This window comes from Fusarium proliferatum (genome assembly GCF_900067095.1).
Source record: "Fusarium proliferatum ET1 genome assembly, contig: FPRO_scaffold009, whole genome shotgun sequence".
In the NCBI taxonomy this organism is placed as follows: domain Eukaryota; kingdom Fungi; phylum Ascomycota; class Sordariomycetes; order Hypocreales; family Nectriaceae; genus Fusarium; species Fusarium proliferatum.
The window spans coordinates 1,007,055-1,033,068 of NW_022194798.1; the positions used below are offsets into that span (position 1 = coordinate 1,007,055).

Here is a 26,014-nt window from a genome sequence, read left to right on the forward strand (position 1 = left end):
GCCACCTCAACTTGGAGCCATGTTCCTTGATCGGATGCTGGGTTGGTAGTCTTTCGGCACGCAACCTATCGTGTCAAACATGTGCCACGATGATCGTCATCGTTCGAGATAGTCGACCCCGGCCGCAACCACTACCTGCCTAAAGCGAGCGACGATCCCAGGCATCGCGTGCCTGGTGAGGTATAGCATGAGAATTAACCATAAGCGACTTAGCCAACCGAAACGTGCGATGCCTTGGTCCAAGAATTTAGAGCACCATTCGCCACGAGATGAAAGGAGTGCATAATTAATGAGGCTCCTTATTCTGTGCCTTGTTTTGTGTTTTGACTGGTGAATTGGTTACCGCCAGCGCAGTGGGGGTGCCAATTAGCAGATTGATGGGCAAGCCAATTGAAGTCGAGAGCTGCTCTCTGGGGCACTAATCTTTCTTGAAACGATATCGCCCGAGGGTGTCAGCCAATCGAGACGACGCGTGGCGATCTATTTCCGAGTCAGGGAGTTGGTTTCAACAATTCCCCTGAATAAGCTTGATAGCTCAATCAAAAGGTCTTGACAGGTTCAATCAAGCAGGAATCAAAGATATCAGGGTAGCAGGGTCCTTTGATTTTCAAAAGTGCCAGTCACAAGCAATTGATGATACTTGAAACCATCGTCAACTGATACACTGCAGGGATATTTTGCTGCCGAGAAATGGAAGGCAATCGTTAGGGTTGCAAGAGGCTAGGAAAAAGTTCCGACGTAGATCATCTTAGCTTCCTCCCTGTTTCAATGGGCGAGGTCGCAATTTGCTAATAAGTGTCAAGAATATATTGAAAACATATCCATTTCGCGGGACAACTAACGATAAACGGAGATCTATCCGGAACCTTATAAGATGACCATCCTTAGTATGTCACCATATGCCGGGTCATCGGCAGTCATGGAAACATTAACTCATTCTCTCAATGGTCTAGAACTGTTGACATGGGGAAGCTTTGACAATTGCCATCACGTCAGGTTTCGGTCGACATGCCAATTAAGCAACTAGTCCGTCCTTAGTCTGGTTTGACCAATTGAAGAGGCGTAAGGCTAACGGCTTGGCTCCGCAGGTTGGGCTGAATTGTTGTGAGCACTATGTTTTAAGGGCTACGTGAATATCCGAGCTCATTTGCCGGGCAGTCCTCCGAGTGAGCCGTTCCGGATATACATGTCCATTTGGCTTGGTGTAAGTTGAAGGCATCAAGTGACGACAATGAACTTTTGTAACACTGACTCGTATGAGATAATTCATAGTTTCGATGGAGCGGTGAGGCTTTCACGTAGTTCAACACGAAACTCAACAACTCTGCATAAAGTAAGCTGCAATTGATATTGGGGCGAGCCATGTGCTAAACTCACAATATATACAGACATAAAGCTTAGGTACATAAACTCTTAGCAAGAAGTAAACCATCATTCCGTCCGTCTCTCATAACATTTCGTCAATCGTCTAGCAGCTCGTGGTAACTCCAGAAGTAGTGCAGTACTTGCCATCAGGGCCAGATCCAATCTTGGAAGGCTCAGCGCCGCTCGAGTTACCCTCGTAGCGGTCACAGTACTTGCCCTTGTTCTGGCACGAGCTGGTGATCTTGCAGGTGTCTCCATAGTTGGTATTAATGCCGCAGAGGACACCACCGTCGACGGCAACAGAGCCCTGGATGATAACGTTTCGAGGGCCGCCGTTATCCTTGCAGTTTCCGCAGCTGCGGACGAGCTTTCCGTAGTCCTCGGCGTAGAAATCCTTGATCTGGACGGTTCCGCGGCCGTTGAACTGGACGATCTTGTCGCTAGCATGGAAAGCACCGCCACCGTTGATGTAAGAAGTTCCACTGGTCTGCTTGAGGGTGATGGCATCCTCACAGACATCGGCCCACCAGACGTTGTTCAGGGTGCTAAAGTAAAAATCAGCATGAGAAACGGTGAGTCGAGAGAAACTTGCTCACCAAGTACCCTTGCAGTGGACACCTTCGGCCTGAGATGCGCCGATGATCACGTTGGAAAGAGTGGCGCCGTTCTCGAGAATGAACATAGCATCCTTCTCACCAGTTTCAGTCTGGCCTTGGCAAACAGAGGCTAGGACAGAGTGTTAGTCAGAGGTTCTGGAGACAATGTATAAAGAGGCTTACGGCTTCGCTCGAATCGCTTCATGCCACCATCGTAGCTACCCTTGACAGGAACAGCAGTAGGGAATGAAGTCGCACCAGCAGACTTGGGGAGAGTCTTGGTGACAGCGGCGGAGGAGACGCCAGCAAGGGCGAGGATGGCAGTGTACTTCATGATGAATTCGTTGAGGTTATCCCGAAGATGTATCTAGTCAAGGCTGGAGTTGTGATGCTGAATAAACAAGTCTCTTGGCTCCCTGGATCTCTCATCCTTTATATATTTATCAACATTATATGTCATTTCCCCTTGATATATCGGTTTCAATCAATCTTCCCCTTTGTTCTAAAGCCCCTGCACCTGTTTTTCGCGCATTGCACCAATTAGCATCGTATAATCACCCTCGAGTCCGAAAACGGCAAGCTAGTCACCGAAGTGAAACTCCGTTCAATGTTACATCTCGAACCAGACTCAATTCTCATTCGAGGAATTAAAAGTCATAATTCTCCGTCACGACTCGTTGTTTGCGGAGACCAATCAAATGACCTGATTTTCTGCTCGACTTGCTCGATATGATCAGCTGCACGACGACCCGAAGTCTGGGGTAATGGAGATACTACCCCCAATATAAGCATGGGGAAGATGAAACTAGTAAGGCTGGATGAAAGTGACGGGGCGAGATTGGTGGAATTTCGATCATGCTTGTTTTTAGTGACGTGTCCACCAATTAAGCTTACCTGGAATATGAACGACTTTGAGTTTCGATGCGGATCTTCCACGGGCATAATGGAATGTAGTAACGTCAGACCCTCGTGGTTAAAAGCCGTGTAGCCGTGAGGAATAATTTTGCACCTACGAGAGGCCAGCGATCGTCGTGTTGTATCTGACCATGACCCTGCAGTGTTCTAGGCTTGAATGAATAAACAAAGTCTCTCCTTCTTAAGCTTTAAGGTTACTCAGACCGCAACAAGCTTGGATACCAGAGATACTTTGGGGGCAGCGGTGATATCCGATTCTGGGTTCGGAGACTAGATATGTATCCGGAAGCTCCAAAGCTCTAGATGGTTATGTGAACAGAGAGATGATACAGAAACCTCATGTTTCTCGAGATCTTGAAGAGCACTGTTTCAAATTGCTGATCATATAGGCCACAGACTATACGCTGGAAGATCTACAGGGCCGTCAGATGGTCCCAGCAGTATGGGACGCGCCAAGGGCAACTGCCGACAGGACCCTGCGACTTGGCAATGTGTTTTTGACACGAATCGCGTGACAGGTGCATGATGCGTCTAAGTACAGGAAAATTCATCGAATTTGCGGCCGTACAAGTTTGCTTTCCATAATACACGCCTCTGGCTGATACAGGGCCCGGTGAACTCTTCTTTTACTTCAGAGTGTTCCTCTTCTGGATGCAACCGATATAGGCTGATACTTTCTTCTGCTCTGACTGATCAAGTCTCATTTCCACCAGGCTAGGCGACTGCAGTCTCAGTTCACATTATATAGATATTAATGAGCACTTGCATCAGAGGGCCTCGTTCTGAGACTTGATGTTCTTGATTCATCAGTAGCACCGATTGGACAGTCTCTGAATGGGTTCCCTCCCGAGGTCATTAGGGTGCTTTTCAATCCGAATTTCGGCTATGATGGACTGGCATGGCGATGTCCAGATGACCAAAGCATCACAGCTTAGCTTGAGGTTCCAGTTCGTTCTTCGTTTATTAGATGCCTAAAGATCAATAATGGCGGAGCTGAGGTCAGGGTGAATTTCTGGACCGTGGCATGCTGTTTTAACATTGGGAAATATTCTAATGTGTTGCGTGGACAGATGACGGGTAAACAAGAAGATAGATTTGTCAAGCCAGGTCACTCTATCAACAATGTAGACGCTTGGCATAGTTTCCGTGAATCATTATAATAGGGTATCATATCAAATATCACTCGTCACGCTTGCTTCCAAATCCACAATTACTCAAACAACCAATTCCCCACCATTTCGTGGCCAGTCCAGTAACAACTCTCTCATCCATTTCCAATATTCCTCTTGTGCCCATTGCCGTAACAGCTGCAAATTGTATATAATCTTGTAAATCCCCATTGAGCTCGATGTATCTCCAAGATTCTTCTTCTGCCAGAAAACTGTCTTCTCTCCCTCCGGCGTTGTGATGATAAGATGCCAATCGTGTCCTTGGATGATAATGCCAGGTATGAAATCTGGCAAGTTCCATACCTTCTCGTTGGCAGTTGTGAGCTCTTGTGCACGTTGTCGCAACGAGACTAATTGTCGGTGGAACTGCCAGTGGGCCGCCATCCAGACTTCCATCTGAAGCCTGGCGTTCTCCCAGCCTTCGCCTGTCTTCTTGATTTCGATGCTGACGGCGATGGGATTGTCGGAGAGGGGGGCTAAATTTGTGTGATTGAACATGCCGAGAGGGAGGATATCCTTTAGGGCGCCAATGGTCTCCGAATCCTGGGCAGACTCATCCTGTTTGGGATCGAGATACATGCAAAAGTCAACTTTCTTAGACGCTGACGTCACATGATACGCGGTGATGATTGAAGCGGTTGTACTAAGACAGTCAGAAGTTGCAAAGTTTCCTCGAGTGGATGTGCTCACCTAAGTCGGAAGTCAAAGAACTGGTCACTCCTCGGACCCTGCAACGGTCTCAGAGCAGCAGAAAGAACACGATGATGAACTTCAACGTTCCAATCTGCCTCCGAACAACTTCTACTATTGCAATAGGCAGCCTCGTGAAGAATCCACTGTATAGCTTCAGGCGTTGGCGTATGCCCAAGATTGTCACGATCGTCTGAAAAGAGGAATTTGCTTAGAATGGGCTGTCTGGCCCACTTGAATTCCCCGTATACGGAACGTTGAGACGAAGGAAGGATTCCAACGCCTGATGAGGCGAGATACGAGGGGTTTCGAATTCATCGTCATGGTCGGTGAGAGTGTGCTTCTTGGGACTAGCCATACTGTTGTCACTTTGCGAGGCTTCTGGGGAAGGGAGGTTTAAGCGACGGCGCTTTGGACCTTGTCTGGTCTGAGGAGTAGATGGCGAGCCTGTTTGGATCCGTTGCAGCCAGAGCTGTATCCGATTCTCTAGTGACATTGTCTTTGCGCACGATCGCGAGTGGTTATGCTGTCGTAATTGTTGAATCATGTTCAATTGCTTGATCTGTTGCTGGAGTTGGTGTTGTTGACTTGGCGTTGTCGTGGCAACAATCTTAGCGTAGCTGAAAATCGGCGGGTTCTGATTGGGGGCACAACAACATCCCTGGCTCGATTTACAGGGTTTCTGAAAATATCGCCAAACCCCTACGACTTGCCAGTCAATGGATCAATGACCTATGAGCGAGTTAAAATTGAATCGCAGTGTGGAGAGAACTATCTCATGTCCAAGCCAGCATTGTGCCTTGGTCGAGTTGACAGCGGCAAGTATTTCCAGTTACAAACGGCACCTATATGATCAATCATCTGGCCGGAAAGAACAGCTGCTCATACCCAAATTTAGTGGAGGACACGGATGTTTACTAGACTAGATGAGTTTGTCTTACATGAAAAAAAGGCTTGGACACATTCACTGTAGAACGGGGCAAGTTTTAGTATACACTTATTAAATTCAGTACGGGTTCAGTAGACTAGTTAATTTTGGCGCCCCAAAGATAGACAAGGGGGAAAATCGTCGAACGAAGCAAAACCCCCTCCTTTATCTAAATACATCCCTTTAGCGGAATCTGTGCTCGTAGTACTTGTGCTCAAGCCAGACACGGTACATGCGCTCTCTAGGGTTGGGCTGGTTTCCGTTGACATCCAGTTGGTTGTTGTCGTACTCGATAAGGACCTTTCCATTGGCTCTGTTGTGGAACGCCTCAACCTCTGCCTCACTCTCGGGCTTGAGATAACCGCGGGTAATGACCTGAACATCGTTCAAAGACTCGCCTCGTCCAGTGATATTAGACAGAAGCTCATCGACCTTGGCCTTGTACAAGAGGACTGGGCTTTGCTCGGTGGATGTCTTGGTGCGGGGGGTTGAGACGTAGATCTTGACGTTGTTTGCCCTGTTCAGAATGCCACCAGGGCCGGCCAGAGACCTGGGGGTGGTGAACTTGTTGGTACCCTGCTGGAGAGGCTTGATGATCTTTTTCTCCCAGTTGTCGCCGCGATTGAGGAAGCCAGTTTCCATCTATAATAATTAGTATCTTGAACTCGAGGAAGATATCCAGTTAAGAAATGACTTACAAAATGAGCGAACCAGTAACCCTTGTCAGAGACGATGATGATGCCAGTGCAGCTAAAATCATGTAAGTAAAGTAACTCCGACAGTTGGCATTAGGATATGATCCTAAGTAATGAAGATATTCAGACTAGTTTATGATCATTTTATCATAAACTTGGTGCATCACTTACCCCATAAGACCCCGGATATACTTTCGCAACGGCTTTTCAGCCCAAGATCCATGGCTTGAGACAGCGTCATGCTGAATTAGGTTCCAGTCCAACTCGTTGACACTTCCAGTGTCACTGTCAATCTGCTCCATGACATATTCGTTCGCCGCGGTTGCATCGGTACCCCAACGGTCCTCGATGTCATCCAAAGATCTCTCCCCAAGCACCAGAGAGCGAGGAATAGGCTTGCCCTTGCCCTTGCCTTTACCTCTGCCCTTACCAGTGGTCTTGCCTTTGCCTGCGTCCTTGCCTTTCTTTGGGGCTGGTTTGGCTAAGCAGGCTTTGCAAGTCAGGTCACAGACAATGGCGGGCTTCGTGATTGCCTTCGAGATAGCCCTCTCATGAACGGCAAATCCAACGTCACTGACATCAGACAAAGATGAATCGGATGGCTTCACAAAGGGAGAGGCCAAGGCAGAGCAAGCCAAAGAGAGGAAAAGAGTGGCGAGGCGGACCATGATGAAGGTGCCTAAGTGAAAGTGAAGGTGAAAGTAAAGGAGAGTGAGAGTTAAGAGAAACGAGTGAAGAATGTTGTAATGAAAGAATGACTGCTGATAAATCTCGAATTTGAGGACTATTGCCTACAATATATAGACCAGAGTTTGCCATGAAGGCTATGGTACTAGGCAAGCCATAGGATACAGAAGTTTCCAACTGCCGAACTAGGGTGTCCAAGAGAGCTTAGGATCTATGTGATATATCCCCAAATGACAAAAACAACCAATATAGAAGCTCGTAAAGTCTACACTGGGTCTAACTAAATCATTTTGTCACTTATGATAGATGTTCTTGCTCCCTGATGCCGAAGTCGAGCTCAACTCTATTCTGACATTCAAGGGGATCCTGTTCGGTGAAGCCGACTTCTCCTACTCTGCAACTCCATTGGGAGACTATACGAAGACGTTGGACCAATCTACGTTGATCCCTGCCATGTGCCAAGAATATTTCGAAGCAAAATGCAGATTCATGCTATCCATGGGTGCGTCAGCTGGACAGGCTTGGGGTTATACAGGGCGAGCACAGACATATCTCTGTTTCAACATTTGGTGGTGGTCGGAATAAAATTTGCCCAATAAAGTCTGTCGGTAAATTCCGTGCAAAGAAGTGCCCTTACGAAGTATGGATGGCATAAACCTCATTTCACGTAATTTTGAACGAGATGTCTTGAATATTTTCAACAAGAACCTCATCTTTTCTCTGTGGCCAAGCCCTTGCGCCGCAAGTTGATACTAGTCCAGATTTTTGCTGTTAGCAATTGTTTTTATTAAACATAAGCGAGATATTAAGTTCGTTATGAGTAAGGCAAACAGAAAAGCGCACGGAGTTGTTTGTACTCTATATGAGGAGGCAGCACGGTAGCCTGTTATTAACACTCGAAATCGGGTATGCCCCTCTACTTCGATCAATAGTAGAATTCGGTGGAGGCTGTAGCTATGCTTGTTCTTAGGCGTAGACGCGTAGACAGTATGAGTCCCAAACAGTACCTTACCAGGCTGATGTACGTATAATGGGTATTTGAAGTATAAATGTCGGACCGACAGTATGACCTGCTTGAAATAGCTAGAACAGTTGATGCAATGAAGGCAGAATCAGATAAAATGGAACGACGGGAAAACAATTAAGCTTTAACCCTGTTTCAGGTTTGACAGCTTGCATAAATTTCTGATTATCCCGGTACTTGGCATGAGATCTATAGCCTTTGTGAGTTGTATTGAGTTTTCTCTCATAGCTCAGTTCCTCATTGGAGACGAAAGCATCGTGGAGTTAGTTATAAGTGAGGTCAAAGAAGAGAACAGGAAATCGGCATCTTCTATCGATGAACTTACTTGAATACACAAAACCATTGCCGCCATACCATTCATTATTGTGCCATCTCTTAAACAAGTGAGGCAATGCAGTCTCCAAATCCCCGTCGCATGCTTAATATGGCAATCCGGGAAAGATCTTTATCGCAGCTCATCGTCGCCATGGAGATGATCAAAGCTGACTCTCAACTCTTTTCTTCTCTTCAAGAATTGCTTCCATCAATACTGGGACGGTGTGTCCGCCACGGATGCATCGACCTGGTGAGATATCTTCTAGAGTGTGAAAGGGCACCTGTTGAGTCCTTATCGCCTCTTGCTGTCGCCGCAAACTCCTCCATCCTCCTTGTCGAGCTGCTTGTGGCCCATGGCTGGGATCTCAACAAGGCTGACGCTGGCAGATCCCTTAAGCGGGGCGATAAGCTAATCGACCTCGTCTGCGACGATTACCAGTTGGTTCGCTGGTTGGTTGAGCATGGCGCACGGGTCACATATGGCGAGGTGGACCTCTATGAGCTCTTCCCACAGCCAGCTCCATTACTAGAGACGTGTGCTGTCAGAGGCTCTGTTGCAACGTTCCGGTTCCTACATAGCAAGGGGGCATTGCTGGGCCACCGGACGCTTCACCGAGCAGCCGGAGAGGCAGCAACAGTCGGTGCAGACCCTTTCACTTGTCAAGAAGTCCATGATGAGATAGTTGGAGATGAAGCCAGAACAAGAAAGGAGCGAGCAGAAATGTTGATGTTTCTTGTGGATGAGATGAAACTGGACATCAACTCAATGGACTCGACTGTACCATATCGTGCTTACCATTGGGGAACTCCTCTATGCTATGCTGCCGTAAAGGAGAACGGAGCTCATGTAGTGAGGTGGCTACTTGAGAGGGGAGCTCAGCCCAAAGTTGAGACTACACAGAATGTTGCCGACGCAGAGATGTTGGCGAAGCTGACGGGCTGCACAGAAAATGCGAGAATATTGCGTGAGTGGAAGGAGGAACACTGAGACAGAGGAAAGATGACAGACGCACTTCGTAATATGGTGTCGAGAGTTTAGTACATAGCACTTGTCATTAGTACTCAAGAGCCAACCTTATACAGATATGCCATAGATAGGTATGGAAGCAAAAATATGCCTTTACAAAGCTCAGACTTGAAGCTTCTCTTGACATCCTTTCAACCCTACACCTCAGCAGACCACATTGATCAATTCTGAGCCCCTTCAGTTCATGATTCCTCGGGGCTCTGTTTCTTCTCATGCTGGGAGCTCCATATTTGTTCTGCAAGGAGAGAAGAAAAGGTGTAGCGTTGATAGTAACGAGAAATGAGACGAGTACCTAAGTATCGGCAAAATATGTTTAGATGATTGGGAATTTGAACAATAAGAAGCTTTGTAAAGTGCAGACCAAAGGACTGAAGAAATATTAAGAATTTGAGGCGCATATTATTATCAAGAACATAGAGATTGCCCTGACGCAACTACATGCTGTCTTGAAAAGTCTAAGGATAATGCTGGCGAGCAAGTGAAACTAGAGTGGTCCATTTTCAGAATAAAAGCTTAAAAGGTCCGGATCGTACGATCTTCGAATGCGGAGTGGCTGTGCAGAGATGACAAGGGGGCCACATCATCATGCAGGTAGATTAGATCTTGATGGAGACTCGATCTGTGGCTTGCCTCTATGCCTAGATCTCCGGATATATCGTAGATCCGCTCTGGAACATATCATATAGTCATAGGGCTTCGGAAGTCATGCTTCTCGATAACCTGGAGTCTTTGAGCTCATAGGCATAGGACAATACCCGATAAACAAGGCCCATTGCAAACTGTCTTAACTCAGGAAGTTGGGGTCAGCCAGCAATCTACCTAGTTAGAAGTTGTCAAGATCTCGCAGCAATATTGGAAGTTCTGGTTGTCATTTTGCGACTATAAGCTCTTGTTTTTTGTCAAGGAGAAACGGACATGTGCATTCACGTGCCAATTATCTGGCTGGGCAGAACTACGACTGTGCCTAGGTAGGCATTGAGAAACCCTCCCTTGTTAATTTATTTACTACATAATTGTTTCGAATAGCATTTCTTCCTTTATCTCAGTGTCCTTCCGAGCGCAAGTGCAGGGTAGCCCTCATGAGACCTCAATACTGCTCTGACTGATATGCCCAGATGTACAAGGGTGAAGCAATGATATGATACCTTCTCACCTTCTGCATCTAGAATACGTGCGAAAACTCCAAATAGATGCCTGCCCTGAGATCGTATGTTAGAAACCCTCATGTGAACTGCAAAAATTTCCCACCGCCCGCAAAATCTCCCACAAATGCGGAGGATGCGGGATGTAAAACCTCGCTTGCCCGCGGTCTCTCTCGTCCCAAAGGACCGATAAGCTCGTCAGGAGAAGTCTGCAGAAAAAGGGGGGGTTAGGTCTGTGGAGGAGGAGGAGTGGCTCTGGGGGAGGCAACAGCTTCTCGGCGAAATACCTACACACCCCATGAAGGGGACTGGACTGGGGAAGCAAAAAGAGGACGACGAGGCGGATACGCGACCTGTGGGTAAGACCGAGAGAGAGACCCGGGGGAGCGTTTATCCTGTGGGATGGGGAGGGTTGCGTGCGTGCTGTCAGGTTATCCCCGGATGGAGATTGAGGGGATTAGCAACACGGAGAGATTCGAGAAGGTTTGGATTGGCGAGACGTTGGAGGTGTTTTGAGGTGAGAGATTTAGAGGTGAAGATCAGCACGACGTCAACAGACATAGAGTTCAATGGTCCAACATAGTAAAAGCCTCAATTATGTATACGGAATTTCCTAAGAAGAATCTGCTAGTCAAATGATACAGTTGGTCATTTGATCAAGTGCATATTGATCTCGTGTCTAGACTTGAATAGTTTTACCGCATGTGATATTAATCTCGGTTCATGTATATTGCATTTCAGCTGGTTTGTCATAGTAAAAGAGACTATGGCTGTCTCCGAAACAAAGACTGCAAGCGTCATCCGACGAGATAGTCAAGATCAGGCCTTTGTCGACTGTTATTGTCAAAAAGATTCCGATATCCTCCATATTCTAGACCCCGTTCCAAGGCAACAGACTTCTCCATGCCACCCATCACCCACGATCTCTAACTCTTTTTTTCTCTCTCCGCGATTAATTGCCGTGCATGTGCATGTTGCACGGGCTCCGCACTCCGTTAACTTTACTCTGTTCCTTGGCCCTGGCTTGGATGGGACGGCTCAAACGTTCGGGTCCGAATAGCATCCACTAATTATAAGTGGGAATGCGTATCGAGTATCGCCGAGTGCCTCTTTTTTTCGGCCCGTGTGGATACGGTATCGTGTTCCGCCGTTGCAGAGCCGCATTAGCATGGGCGGGTGATTTTTTTGTTATGATGCCATGGGTCCAGGGGTAAAGGAGGCTCTGCGGGAATGGAAACGAGGCACGGGAGGTTCGAGAACGATTCTTTGTGCCATGTCGAGTTTGTGTAAGTTGGCGCGTGGCGATTAATTCGACGACAATTGGTGATGCGATTCAGATACACAAGTCGCGACAATTAATTGCATGTTTCTCTACCTGCTGTGTTGGGTTGTTTTGTCGCAGATAACAAACAATGCCTGCTCGGTGTTATCTCGCACCATCGCATGCCCTGTCTTGATCTTCTGTCTTGTTCCAATTGAGTTTCCAAGGCTTATCGCTGGACCCAAAAATGACCGAGCACAGCGACGTTGCCATCCAATCCATGAACTCTGTTCTGGCAATGGAGCTTCTATAGCTGAGCATGCTCCGCTCGATTCGGCCAGTCTCTAACGTGCGTGGATAAGACTCGAGACATTTGACCGAGTTTAGACCATTGAGTACCATTACGAGAGACAACAAAATAAACCTCACGAGAATGAAGGAAATAAACCGGCGATTTGACGTTGCCGGAAATACCGTTAAAAGATCAGATCAGATGCGGTATCTGACGGGAGATGAATGCCGTGACAATAACATCATTTTTGGCCACAATCAGAACCAGGAATTCCAGAGGAAAAACACCAGAATCTGGCATTCGGAAATAAAAAATCTGCGCGAGCCCGACGTTCCAATCATCAGTCGGACCGACCGATTCGGCGACTCTCGGTGTCATATCATGTGAATGGGGCTCTGCTCAGCGGACGAGGCGAGCACCGGAAATATGAGGAAGCTGACTAGCAGTGTCGGGGCGAGAAGGGGAGATTACAATTCATCGATGGACGTGTAGTAAATTAGATGCCAGTAGAGCAATACTCTGGCCGTTTCTACAGTCTGCCTTTCTGCTCAGCATGTTCACCTTGAAGGTCTGCGTATTCCCGTCGACGCAGGCTCTGCCGAAGATCTTCGCGCCAAGAGATGCGACCAGAAGACCAATGGAAGCAAAAACTGGATCCTTGGAACAAAAATATGGATCAAAGTGGTTCCATTATTCATCTCACAGGGTCCAAAGTGCGTCATCAATGCCGAAGGCGCCGGTAGTAGAAAGGCCCAGGCAGAGCTAGGGAGAAAAAAATTGTCAATGTCACCCCACGTACGTTTGCTTCTCCCATCGATCCACCGTTTTCTGAACGGAGATGAATCTGGATTAAGCGTGACTAGGGGACCTCCGCTAGACCAATCAGCCCACGGGGTGTGTTTGTCGACGAAAGCGTGGTGAGATGCCCAGCACAGGAATGCTTACCTCACACAGTTCGACTCTTTTTCCCATGACGTGACTCTACGGGCCTTCTATTCGCAGTTGCTCCGCTTCCTCTCCAAGTCTTGGTCCCGAGTCCACAAACCTTAGCTCACCCACGTCAGTCTCCGCAAGTCGTTTCCCTGAGCCCCCCGGGGTTTGAGTTTTCGCTCAAAGCATGACCATCAGAGGTCATGAGATGGACCCATTGGCATGGTCTTGGTCTCTCGGTGCCCGCGATGGCCCTCGACGATCATCTCCACAATAAAGACAGTCAAAATGGCACCTCTTCGCTGCTTCAATCTCTCCTCTGGCTCATCACAGCTTTCGTGTACAACACTTTCACAACATCAATCACACACTTACAACATTCAATCGACCAATTGGTCTAACAACCACTCCCAATATGAAGTTCTTTGGTAGTAAACGCCATGAACATGCTGGCGAAGGTCAGCATCTCGAGAGGAAGCCTTCTCCCGATACCGATGGTCGCATCACTTTCCGGGCCTGCTTCATGGGCCTGGTCGCATCTGTAGGTTTCCAACACCACAACAAGCTATCGCAATGGAATGAAACTAATTGAACTGTAGATGGGTGGTATGATCTTTGGATACTCTTCAGGTCAAGTTTCTGGATATTTCATGATGAAGGATTACGGCGAGCGATTTGGTGTTCCCAATGGCGACGGTACATACAACTTCAGCGCCGCACGACAAGGAACTATCACCGGTCTCCTCTCAATTGGCTGCTTGTTCGGATCTCTCGTTGCTGGTAACCTTTGCGATTCAATTGGTCGCCGCAAGACTATCTCTATCTCTGCTCTCTGGACCTGCGTCGGCACCATCATCGAAGTCGCCTCTCAACACGCCTGGTACCAACACGCCATCGGTCGACTTGTAACAGGTCTTGGTGTCGGCGCTCTGTCTGTCGCTGTCCCCATGTACCAGAGCGAGAGTGCTCCTGCCATCATTCGAGGTCTCATCGTTTCCTGCTATCAGCTCTTTGTCACCCTTGGTATCTGGTGTGCTGAGATGGTCAACTGGGGCACTAACCACTACGACGGCAGCGCTTCATGGAGAATCCCTAACGGCCTTAACTTCCTCTGGGCTCTTCTTCTCGGTGTTGGCATTCTTCTTCTTCCTGAGTCTCCTCGATTCGCCTACCGAAAGGGTAAGGTTGAGGAAGCCCGCAAGACCATTGCCGGCCTCGCTGGTCTCGACATCAACTCCCCCAGTGTCAACCGCCAGATCGACGACATCCGTGAGAAGCTTGAGGAGGAACAGGCTCTTCCCGAGACCCGCCTTGTCGAGATCTTCACTGGTCCCCGTATGGCCTACCGTACCATTCTCGGTATCACTCTCCAGGCTGGTCAGCAGCTCACTGGTATCAACTTCTTCTTCGTAAGTACACTCAGAATGACATCGCATCGTAGCAGTTGACTAACGATTACAGTACTTTGGAACCACTGTCTTCGCTTCCACTGGCCTGAAGGACAGTTACGTCACTCAGCTCATTCTCGGCTCAGTCAACTGTGCTTGCACATTCGGCGGTCTCTATGTCGTCCAGAAGTGCGGTCGCAGAAAGTCTCTGATGATTGGTGCTGCCTGGATGATGATGTGCTTCTTCGTCTACGCCTTCGTTGGACACTTCGCTCTTGACCGAAAGGATCCTCTCTCCACTCCCGCTGCCGGCGCCGTCCTTGTCACCTTCTCTTGCTTGGCTATCGCTGCCTTTGCCACCACCTGGGGCCCTCTTGTCTGGGCTGTTGTTGCCGAGATGTACCCTTCCCAGTACCGTAGTCGATGCATGGCCATCGCCACTGCTACCAACTGGCTCTTCAACTTCCTCATCGGTTTCTTGTAAGTTACCTTGCAGTTACACTTCCGATTGAGCATTCACTAATAATTCCCAGCACTCGATTCATCACTGATGCCATTGACTACTTCTACGGTCTCGTCTATGCCGGATGTTGTGCTGCCCTCGTCGCCATTGTCTTCTTCTTCGTTATCGAGTCCAAGGACCGAACCCTCGAGGAGATCGACACCATGTACGTCCAGCACGTCAACCCCATCACTTCTTCCAAGTGGGTTGGCGAGCCCCATGGCCCCAAGCACGCTCGCGAGGGTGTCACCGACGAAGAGGCCTCTTCGTAAACAATCATCAGCAAACACCTCGTCACAACACGCACGACTCACAACTCACATCATTCACGCACACACATCACTATAGAAGTTACGGATACGGACACACTATAGACATGCAGCCGGACTGCCCGGCGAGTAACGATTGGAACGGACGTTGCATTTTAAAATTGTTTTCGCAAGGGTGCGAAGAAGTACATAACCCAAAAGAGCATATTATATCCTTGTATTTAGTAGCATATTCTGCATAATATCATTTTCGCTACGTTCTCAAACATTGATCAGATATTATAACCATTGTGATGCGACATTCTCCACTGATTCACAAGCTCAGGTCTTGCTGAGCGAAGTAGATGCCAATGCAGATGCACCATGGGGCGCTAGGGGAGGAAAGAAAACTTATTTGTGAGACCTTGACCCCAGCGATAAAAATACTTAGGTAAATCTAGCCTAAGCTTAGAGAACTCTTTGCTAAGTTTATTTTGACACCCTCTGGTAAGTTCTGGTGTTTTCTTGCTCTTTGAGGGGGCGCCAGCTCAGATCTTGGTACTGTTATTGGTCGCATCACATTTGCTTTAGCATTCACTGCACTGCTCCTAAGCCACAGTCAATTGTCCATAATTAGACAGAATTCGGCTGGCTGAAATGATCGGTCCAGCCAAACAGACGGAGAAGACGAATGAAGCTTGTCTGGTGTAGGTTAGCGGTGGCGTTTGGGCTCCCTCTTTTGGCCAGCTGATGACATTCTTCGGTCTAGATCTTGCCAAGCTGAGACGTGAATCGCGAAAGACATAAACTATTTGATGTAGAGCATTCTTTGTGCATGAAACTATTTGAAAGGGCCCAGCTGGAACTCCATGGCATTAAAGCAGGAGGCAACTGGCCATTTGCTTGCTCAAATAGATAAAGAGATCGTTTTCTTCATAACACAGATAGACTACCCTCAAGCTTGCAACACTCTTATGCTAAACTTGGGCCTCAAAACTCATCGTAAAACCACAACTTCACTACCAATCATTCAATACATCAGCGATGGCTTTTTCGGGGCCCAGTCGCGCCGCTGCTTGGGCGCTCTCACTTCCTTCATCCAGTCAGCCCGCTGATCACGTCATTCTTCCAGATGACGGAAGCAAGGGAAGCTCAGAGTCCATCATCGGAGAAGACCTGCGCCAACTGGTTGACTCCCGTGATATCCAAGAAGGCGGAAAATATCGCTGTACGTTGCTACTGAAGAGAAGAGATTGACGAATGACTGATTGAGGATTTTCAGCCATTGTGAAGATTCAGTCCCGATTCCAAGACCGAGGACGTCAAACTTGGATGATGGGAACCGGCTGGCTTATTCGTCCAGACCTTCTTGTTACTGCTGGTCATGTTATCTATGACTGGGGACGCAGACTTGGCCCAGCTGATCAGATCAAGTGCTACATTGGCTACAATGGCAAAGAGTCTGTCAGGTCACCTCAAGTCCAGGCGCGATATGGTGCCAAGGTTGTGACCCCTGCTGGGTGGATTGAGGCTTCGAGCAACCGCCAACAGGATGTTGCTTTTATTCAACTTGACAGGCCATTTACGGGCAACCTACGACTCTTCAGCTACCTCGATACCCCACAGACAGGCAATGGCATATACCTGGGTATCGTCGGATATCCCGGCGATCGGATGTTGCAGGATGAACAAGGAGCTCAGATGTACGAAGAGTTTGCCAGGAGCGACTATAACATTGGAGAGAGTCCCCACCATATGGTTGAATATTCTATCTCAACTTTTGCAGGTGCGGTTGTTTCCCAGCTGGCATTTCTCGAATTAATACTGACAGTTTCTTAGGACAAGCTGGCGCCCCAGTCTTGCGCAACTCCGATGGGCGACTCACTGCAATTGGAACTCATAGTTATGGTGGCGGTGGTTTTGACAGCAACTCAGGGACTACGATTGGAAACGCTCAAGGTAACAATTACAACGATTTGATCAGTTTGTTTGACAAGAGGACGAATTTTGGCGAGGTTGGCAAGGTCCAAGTCGTCCAAGCTCAAACTCAAGACCGAGCAGTGAGTAGCTGTGCCTTAATTTGTCACGTTTCTAATTCCTGCCAGACAAGCATCAATGAGCCTCGCGATCTCAATAGAGGCCGATCCGGCATAGCGGTTGAGACCCCAAGATTCGATGAAGAAAGCTTCTTTGACACCCTGAAAAGTGTAGCCAATGTGGGAAGAAATGGCTTCACTGTTCCTTCTGCTTTCCTCGGTCCTATCGGTGGTCCTCTTAGTGCAGTAGTCGGAACTCTGCTTGGATCACTCACAGAGAGCACGCTATCTCAGAGCACTGAAATCATAGCGAATGGTCCCGCCGAACGTGCGGTGCTCGCTGAGGCTGCTTTACAAGCAATCCTTGCGTCAGAGCACGATGAGCATGTGGTAGAGGTGATCAACAAGATGGGTCAATTTTGGAAAGCTGGTGCACCGAAGGCCGAAATCCTCGCTCCTGCTATCACTCCAATCTTGGGTCAATGCAGTGTGGAACTTTCGGACCAACTTGGTCCAGACTCCAAGAGACCAAATTTCCGTGACCGTCGTCGATTGGAGGTCGACATCACAGAGAGTGCTGCAATGGACGGAGGAGCTGCCTTTATCCAGGGCATACTGGGTCCAACCCGGCAACTTGAGGGAGGAAGAGACGTTTCCGAATGGCTTGGCCCCGTGCTCATTACTGCGGTCTCTGAGTCCAAGCCTCTTACGTCAAAGCCCGCCTCTGCGGCTCTCTCAGACCTACTTGACCGGGAGGGGCTGTCCATCGAGGCATCCACCTCTAGCGCAAATGAGGATGCGACCCGGATCTTGATCAAACGTGCTGTCTTAGCAGATGCGGCTCTTCAAGCCGTAATGTCCCTCCCCCGCGAAAAGCTAGACCGGTTCAGGCCTGTCAATGGAGATGGCGACGACGCAAGTCTCTTCGATGTTATAAAGGATGTGGTTCAAAAGTTTGGACCAATTGCACTCGACCTTGCGAAGAAGGCCGCTATTAAGTTTGGACCTCGTCTCATCAGCGGTGCCAGTTCGGATCGTCCAGGTCCTGAAACTGAAGGCCACCGTCTTCCGCAGCGGATGAAGAAGCCGTCATTGATGGATTATCTCAACGGTGAGCACAGGGCGAGCCCGTTTTGAGTAACGTTTGTTTGTGCCACTGCAGATGGACTGACTGACTTTACTGATCTGACTCGATCGTCAAGTGGCTCACGTGGAGTCCGACTGTTCAATGGGATGTGATGCGAGACAGGAGGAGCAGTCACATATCCTCAGCAGGATACACATCATAACTGTAACTTAAATTCTAATAAGCGATGATCTGAAGCCGTTATGAGCATTAACCTAGGTATTGATGACATCCCTCAAGAGTAACTTTTCTCAACGCAATCAATTATTGGCCAGTTAACCCACTCACCCTTCCAGGGTTGACGATCTCTGAACCTTTTACTGCAAACCAGTTCAGCTCAGAAGACCTGAGTAGCGTAGCAAACTTGACAACGTGACTATGATTCATGACGCTGGCTTTAGATCTCAAGATCTTTGTCCAATAAAAATCAATTCACGGAGCCTCCCGAAGAGATCGACATCGGAAAAATCATCTAGTGAAGCTTAAAATCTCCTGACATCGTGGTTTAAGGTTGAGGTTTACGAGATATTCGCACTGGTTGGATGATGACGAAAGAGGTAACTCCGCAGCCGGAAAGGTTTAGTGCTTACTCTGACATCGTGCCACTTTTGGACTCCGTCCAACTTAGATAACGGAGCGGAGAAAAGAAAGCCCGTGAGGGGTTTGCGGAGTTGTGGAATTGCTCAATTGGGATACCGCTCTCCTCCGAAGAGAACAATTCCGTTATGAAAACGGTTCTCCGTTGGTCGATTGTCGGCTTCTGATCCTGGCTGAAAATCCGAAACCATACTGACTGCAAATGGTTTGGTCCAGAGGACTTTGAGGTGCCCAGGTGCTCACGGCAAACTGTTGCCGTCCATCATTCTTACGAGAACTGATATTCATGTGCATGGCTGTTGGTTTTCAACCTCTTTCGAACCATACGGTAAGAAATGATCTGATGTTGAATGTCGAGTGTCGTCATTTTCAACCTGCCAGAAGTAGGCAAGGCAATGATCTACCATGACCCCTGAAAAGACCAGAGTCTAGAATGAAGGATCTATCACATGTAGGTCAAAGAATAAGCGCTCTTACGACGACCAGTCCAACAGATCTTGTATAAAAGCAGCCTGAAGGCAAAATGCAATGCCAAAAACCGATATTGAACCTATTGCCTTTCCGTTAATCTCCAACATGACTGAACAAGCTGACGAAAACGACAACAAAATAACTGAGTGCACCTTTCCACCTGGGAGCAGGCGCGTGGAATATGAAGACCTGGATCCCGCCCAAAAAGAACTCGAAGATATCTTGGCCACCATGAAGCATGACCCAACGGGCATGGGCATAAGCCATCTCGGCCGAGACGGAATCCACCGATCCCTCACTGCTGATCGCGATGTTGTCGATGCAGTTCCTTTCCCACCACCTCTCATCAAGGCAATGCTTGATCGCTTGCCATACAGCGAGGAAGCCGTCAAGGTATTCCGCGGAGTCGATGGGACAAAGACGCCGAAAGAACAGTGGTACAAGCCTCTGCCAGGAACCTTGCCTCCCCCGCTTGAGGAAAAACATCGCAAGGAGGCGAAGAATGGACAGGAAGACTATAGGAAATGGTATGAGGAGAGGATGAAAAAGGCTGAAGCGGGCATTTTGGAGAGGAGAGCAGTGTGTTTGATGTCGGATCATGACCTCGGCCCAGAGGCTATGAGTACAAAGTAAAGAGACATTAGGAATTGGTTGGACGACGTAGTAAGAGAGAGAGCTAAGCTCTCCGTGGTGATTACAAGCTCCCATCCGTATCAACATGCTTACCCGCCTGAGTGCTCCGAATTACGCCTGTCCTTGAACTGCCCTTTTCTACCTCCAAGTTAACTCTCGATTTGAGCGACATTGTCGGAGATAAGACACCATTCTGAGAGAATCGTACTTGACCCCTCAAGGGTCTGCGAGGGCTCCAAGCTAAAGTTGAAGATGGAAAAATTCACCCTCGTACCTTTTACTCTGACCGTGGTCCTTACTGCTTGCGAATGCCAGATTCCAGGCAAGAACCGATATGAAGATATATAGATACTTATTACGGCCTCGTATGCATGGTATGTCGATGAGAAGTCTCTGGTTCATATCTTCGAAACGCAATGAAGGATTCACCTTTCTGTGAAAACTGACGCAGCATTCCTTGCGGTACACCAAGTGCTATGAGGTTCGCCCCTACGCTGTTAGCAGCAGCTGCACTGAGAGAATTTCGCGGTAGTCCCCAGTAGATAGAAGTCGCGACTACAGTGGCCGTCAGCCAAACGGAGGATGTTAGGCCTTTGGCCGTTGCGCACAGGGAGTTAGAAACAGAGCGAAATAAATGGAAGGCCTAAATTTATTTGAAGATTCATTTTTCGTGTGCTGAATTACTTGAGATAAAGTCGATCGCTTCATGCTTTCACGATTGCGGCGTCCTCTCACATTTGGCGATTTTAGTGGCACTGCCAGGCACTGCCAGGCACTGCACTCCTTCTGTTCAACCTTAAAAATACATCTCAATCCAACTTCCTTTGCAAACACGCGCTGGCGAGACGGAAGCATGCCTCAGTGTCGCCTGTTGGGGTTACACTGAATCGCCTAAAGCGCCCAGCAGCGCACCGCTCGCTGCTGACCCCGCCAATTTTGACCCCCATCAACATCCGCGTGCTGAGCTGAACCTGAGAGAACCAAGGCCTTGCACCATTCGACTGCAGGCCGCAGCCGCCGTTCAGTATGGCATCAAAAAAATCCAGCAACAGTCACAGAAGACTGCGCTGTATTGTCAGCCATGGATTTACTCCTTGTTGTGTTTGTTGCTGATCTCGCGTTAGCTTTGGCCATCATGGTCCGCTCATCGCCAGCGGCGACAAAATCGGCCTTCGCACCAAGATAAAGGCTCAGCTCCGCTCGGTACAAGCGTGGGATTGTGATCCATGGATTGGCCTCACACTCGACTTTCCCTTGGGAAAAGACCAGAAAGCGAACGCCGAGGCCGGCTTTGGCGTGCGGTATGGAGGTGAGTGTCATTTGCAGAGCTGCCGCGGCGGAGCTAACTCTCATTTTACCCAGCCCCAGAACATGGTTCGCAAGATATGTAAAAGCTTTGCGATTACCACCAGATCCGAATCAAGTTTCCTCTCAGCTTCTCCTACGAAGTCCAGCAAGGACAGTCTCCGAGTACGATCACAAACGAGCACCTCAGCTACGTAAAGATACATTTCGGCGAGAGTCGAGCTGCAATCAAAGGCTTCGGTATCCCATTCGCGAACCAAGAAGACCACCAGGTTGAAAGCTGGATCAATGGAGATGCCTCCATCGCCGGACACTACGATCTTCAGGACATTCTCCAGCAGCGAACTCTATACGTGATCTTGCCCTCAAAAAGCAACCTTGTCAAGATCCTCGGCACTACTCAAGATTTATCGGCTTTCCAATACCCTTACAGTGAAGACTTGTCGAGGGACTCCAGTCGTTTTGAGAAAGAGCTCCGAGACATTAAGGGCCAACAGTTCGCGCCACTTTACAGGTGAATGAGGCCATCCTGGTCATTTCGTGCCATATTGACATAATACAGTCACCCCACAGATCTTTCGCACTTGACAGCTGTCAGCCAGTCTATTTTACAGGACACATCATGGTTACATGAAGCGGCAAAGTGAGTGGGACACACTTATACTGAGGTCGGTCTCCGGGACAGACAGTGGGCAAGGCGATCTCCCCGAATACCAGCCTACTTCTTCCGCTGTAAGGTACCGGATACTGGCGTCGAGGATGGTCTTCACCTTGTGATTCCATATGCTGAAGCCCTCGTGAAGACAATTGGCTCTGCTTGGAACCATCTCATCGAACAAAGGGTATTCAGACTGGAAGTCTTCACCTCATGCGTAAGTGAGAAATTCACTGTCGCAGCATGGTACGTTTGAGGCAACCCCCAAGGGCAGTACCCTTGCTTACATCCATAGGTTCTGTCGCATTGCATCTTTAGGAAAGTTAGATCGCTATGCCCGACATCGAAAGACGCTAGAGATCTGATCTTGGTTGTCAGGCCAGGAAGGTGTGAAGAAACCTTCATTAAAGAGATGTTAGAGCCCACCTCCCATCAGTGCAATAACTGCTGCTATGACCGCGATCTCGACAAGTTCAAAACGTTTGCCGACCGGCAGAGTGCCAGCGAGGCGCTGTTGAATGGAGAAAACAGTTGGAACTGCGTGTCTCTGATGTTCGAATCAAAATTGAGCCAATCTTCCAAACGAGTTGATGATGTTTTCTCGTTTCATTGTCAAGCGCGCCCATTCAACCCGGTTGCATGTGGGCTGCCGACACATAAAGAAAAAGATTACCTATCAGATTCCGAAAAAGGCTCATGTTGGCAAGAAATAACAGATACTGAGTATTACCTTTTCGATTTTGAAACAGACTTGATGTTAGATCAAATGGACGGAGAACAGCAGCTGCTCCTTGATAAAGTCAAAGACAAGATGGATCTACATCGATCTGTTTTACGTGGCGCCGGATTCTACGATTGGATGACCAAGACTGACAGCACCGGCAAATGGAGGCCACTCCCAACGATCAACATCCTTGACATTAACGATCAAACTTACGTCGACGCCGTCCTTGAGACGGTTTTGCTCCAGGATCGTGCGCGTTTCACAACTTATCTGAGCGATAGACCATTAGGCATTGGTATTATTACAGGTGTATGTAGTCTCACCCGATGCCATTACAAATACTGACTCTCAATGGAAAAAAGCCTCCAGGTGCTGGAAAAACGTCGATGGGTGCTACAGCAGCGCTGGCTTTGCACGCAAAGCTCGGGAAAGTCCTCTGTTCAGGGCCAACCAATACTGCTGTAGATGACTTTGCATATCGTCTTCACAAGCATACCTGGGATCTCACAGAAAAGCTGAACGCGGGGAAATCTGTTGATCAATCAAGCTGGTATCGTCGCAAGCTGATCGTTCGACCTTACTCATTCGACCAGGAGCTCAACGCCTTTTACATACTTTTGAAGAAGCCTGAACTTGGCAAGAAAGTTCTCGATGACTGGAAATTCACAGGAGAACCCAACAAGGATGTCGATTGGAAGCTTCAGCTGTCTGTCGCCTACTGGCTTCTCCTTCTCTTGGGGTCACCTGCTCTTGATCGCGTCCTAGGACCTGAAGACAGCCTAGCTTTACATAAGATGCAGCAAGACATTGACGGCGACGAAATCCTCGATCCAATACGACAAGTCTTCAGTGGACATATGGGGGACTTTCATGACCGCTGCGAATTTAGGCAACAACTTGAAGATATCTTCCAATATCTCCAGAAGATGCTAATTGACAGAGCGGATTTTCTTTGCGTGACGCCAGGTGGTGCCAGAGATTATTTCGGAGACGTATCCTATAAGTGGGATAAAAGATTCGCAAAAGGTGTTGTAGTGGATCAAGCAGGAGTGATGAACAGGCCTGACCTCTACAATGTATGGGGAAACACGTTACGTCCATGCTTCCTTATCGGGGACACAAGATCGGAACAGCCGACAATTCAGACTACTAGTGAGAAAGAACCAGGTTCGGAGAACTATTACAATCGATTTGCGGGGGATGGCCAGCTCTCTGGTCTAGAGTTCCTCCAGGCGTCTGGCCTTCCAGTCTTCCGCCTCGATACACAAGTTCGTATGGCCAAGGGCATGTACGACTTGGCTGCCCAAGTATTCTACCCCCAGCTCCCGCTTCAGTATCACCAACGCGACCACAACATTACAAACCAGCAACCCGATGTCGGACGAGAGCTCGAGGCCTACGTGCGCATGAAGTATCCAAAGTTACGCAAACCGCTAGGCGGTATTCTACACCAGCCATTGTTCATCCATCGACAAAACTCAACGATTTACAGGGACGTAGACGGCTCCCAGGCATGCCAAGAGCAGGGCAGTGCCGTATTGAGCTTCGTTGCTGGGTTAGTCACCCACTCAGCCATTGATCCCACACAGATCGTCATTCTTACACCTTGGTTTGCCAATGCCGCACTCATCGAACGCAAACGCAGCCAAAAGAGGTTCGAACTTTTGAAGAATATGTCGGAAGCCGCCACCATCGAAAGCTATTGAGGAAGAGAGGCCGATATCGTCGTCGTGGTGCTGTCCACCACGCGTGATACAGGACCCGACATCACTGCGAATCAGCATTTGCTCATCACCATGCTAACCCGCCACAAGAGCGGATTGGCCATTTTTGGGGACATTTGTACGAGTGGTGTGATCGGGGAAGACCGTAATGAGAAGCTCTTCAAGATCAGCAAACCTGGGCAAGAGCTCAATGCGCTGCAGAGGATTGATGAGACGCTTTTTGACGAGGGGCGAGTTGTGGTATTTTCTACGAAGCTGGGTAAGTAATGAAGAGAGAGACAGCGCCGTAGGAAGTTGCGGATTGAGTTGATGAGTAATGGAGGCCCTAATGTTGTAAGATTAACAAATCCTTCCTTGATGGTTTGGAGGTACTATGAGATAGATAATGCCAAGTTTCATCCCAATTGTCCGTTGATCAGAGGCATCTTGTAGCAAATGGTCTTTTTAATGGAGGAATTCCAGTCGTTTCTCATAACATAGCCTAAATAGAGGTTTTCCTTGATTGCAGAGCATCCATTCGATCCCTGAAGCTTTCTCTGTGCTCGAGAGTGGTTGAACGAGGTCTAACGCGAGTAACAGGTTACGGGACTTGGGACAAGCACACACTTGCTTTATCCTCCTGTGAATATCGGAGGAACACTTGGTTGCGAGGTTTTCGGCAAATAGGTATGTTGTGCCAGGCAAACTTTGGTCAAACTCGCTTGTTCAACGAAATGGGGGCGGGAGATTCAACATGGATGAACGTACACTTGTGACACCCAGAAAATCTCGTGCTTTTGCTGTGTTAGTTAATTCTGATAGGTGAATTACGTATAATCACATATATTTTTGTCGCATATAAAACTCACGTTGACGAGTTTCAGCCTACAGCGATTTCTGTCTTGCCTGCTGAAATGCCACCTCTGAAGATGAGCCAACCAGCGAGCAACTAGCATATCGCCTCGGAATGGAAGCAGTCGAAGTCAATTATCACTAAGGTGTGTTGATTTGCCACTATAAGCGTTGGGCGGTATATGTATTGTTTGTTAAAAAGTGCCCGGCTTTGATATCACATGTCTGCCTTTCTGCCTCGCCACATCAAAAGATCAACCCGAAGAGGGAACAGCGGCATATTACACAAACACGGGCTAGTACGACCGTTCGTAACTCAATTCATCTCGCAAAGGTGTCCCGATTGAGAAGATCCTCTATATTCGTTTCTTTCTGGGCCATCACTGTCGTGCAACAATAACTGCAACAGACCTTCTGGTCCTACCAAAGTACAGCTCAACCGGTCAATCTTTCAGACGAGTAGTTTCGTTTCTTACGGGCCGGCGCTCCCTGGTTTTGCGAGGCCTTGGGATATATTTGTTCAGGGTCCAGCTGATTGTGAGCCTTCGATTAATGAATGATGAAGGTCATAGTGCCAGATTCGCTTTAGTAAGTCTTGAAGAAATTTTCACCAAAAGCCAACATGTCAGATTTCAGCAATGAAATGAACACGGAAATCGCGTCTGCCTCCTGGGAGCAATCGCCAGGCGCATCTTCTTCAACACCGACCAGCAACTCAGCAGGCCGACAGCCCCAAGA

General features: G+C 48.3%; 8 protein-coding genes across 8 annotated transcripts; 5 read left to right on the forward strand and 3 right to left on the reverse strand.

The window, feature by feature from the left end:
- Positions 1 to 1,468: 1,468 nt before the first annotated feature.
- FPRO_15416 (putative pectate lyase) lies at positions 1,469 to 2,295 on the reverse strand (the record flags this gene model as incomplete). Its single annotated transcript, XM_031220267.1, has 3 exons — positions 1,469 to 1,910; positions 1,962 to 2,091; positions 2,145 to 2,295. The coding sequence occupies 3 exons, from the start codon at positions 2,293 to 2,295 to the stop codon at positions 1,469 to 1,471; spliced, it is 723 nt and encodes a 240-aa protein (XP_031085943.1).
- Positions 2,296 to 4,090: 1,795 nt separating this feature from the next.
- FPRO_15415 (uncharacterized protein) lies at positions 4,091 to 5,231 on the reverse strand (the record flags this gene model as incomplete). Its single annotated transcript, XM_031220268.1, has 3 exons — positions 4,091 to 4,688; positions 4,736 to 5,018; positions 5,096 to 5,231. 3 exons carry the CDS (start codon positions 5,229 to 5,231, stop codon positions 4,091 to 4,093), a joined length of 1,017 nt encoding a protein of 338 aa, XP_031085944.1.
- Positions 5,232 to 5,846: 615 nt separating this feature from the next.
- Positions 5,847 to 7,026, reverse strand: FPRO_15414 (uncharacterized protein; the record flags this gene model as incomplete). The annotated part of the gene is made up of 3 exons (XM_031220269.1): positions 5,847 to 6,305; positions 6,362 to 6,413; positions 6,530 to 7,026. 3 exons carry the CDS (start codon positions 7,024 to 7,026, stop codon positions 5,847 to 5,849), a joined length of 1,008 nt encoding a protein of 335 aa, XP_031085945.1.
- A 1,509-nt stretch (positions 7,027 to 8,535) lies between these two features.
- FPRO_15413 (uncharacterized protein) lies at positions 8,536 to 9,372 on the forward strand (the record flags this gene model as incomplete). Its single annotated transcript, XM_031220271.1, has 1 exon — positions 8,536 to 9,372. One exon carries the CDS (start codon positions 8,536 to 8,538, stop codon positions 9,370 to 9,372), a length of 837 nt encoding a protein of 278 aa, XP_031085946.1.
- Positions 9,373 to 13,451: 4,079 nt separating this feature from the next.
- FPRO_15412 (putative low-affinity hexose transporter HXT3) lies at positions 13,452 to 15,198 on the forward strand (the record flags this gene model as incomplete). Its single annotated transcript, XM_031220272.1, has 4 exons — positions 13,452 to 13,577; positions 13,636 to 14,445; positions 14,498 to 14,904; positions 14,958 to 15,198. The coding sequence occupies 4 exons, from the start codon at positions 13,452 to 13,454 to the stop codon at positions 15,196 to 15,198; spliced, it is 1,584 nt and encodes a 527-aa protein (XP_031085947.1).
- Positions 15,199 to 16,218: 1,020 nt separating this feature from the next.
- Positions 16,219 to 18,347, forward strand: FPRO_15411 (uncharacterized protein; the record flags this gene model as incomplete). The annotated part of the gene is made up of 4 exons (XM_031220273.1): positions 16,219 to 16,402; positions 16,457 to 16,960; positions 17,014 to 17,234; positions 17,280 to 18,347. The coding sequence occupies 4 exons, from the start codon at positions 16,219 to 16,221 to the stop codon at positions 18,345 to 18,347; spliced, it is 1,977 nt and encodes a 658-aa protein (XP_031085948.1).
- Positions 18,348 to 19,509: 1,162 nt separating this feature from the next.
- FPRO_15410 (uncharacterized protein) lies at positions 19,510 to 20,037 on the forward strand (the record flags this gene model as incomplete). Its single annotated transcript, XM_031220274.1, has 1 exon — positions 19,510 to 20,037. One exon carries the CDS (start codon positions 19,510 to 19,512, stop codon positions 20,035 to 20,037), a length of 528 nt encoding a protein of 175 aa, XP_031085949.1.
- A 2,771-nt stretch (positions 20,038 to 22,808) lies between these two features.
- On the forward strand, positions 22,809 to 24,427 carry FPRO_15409 (uncharacterized protein; the record flags this gene model as incomplete). Its single annotated transcript, XM_031220275.1, has 2 exons — positions 22,809 to 23,030; positions 23,084 to 24,427. The coding sequence occupies 2 exons, from the start codon at positions 22,809 to 22,811 to the stop codon at positions 24,425 to 24,427; spliced, it is 1,566 nt and encodes a 521-aa protein (XP_031085950.1).
- Between the last annotated feature and the right edge of the window lie 1,587 nt (positions 24,428 to 26,014).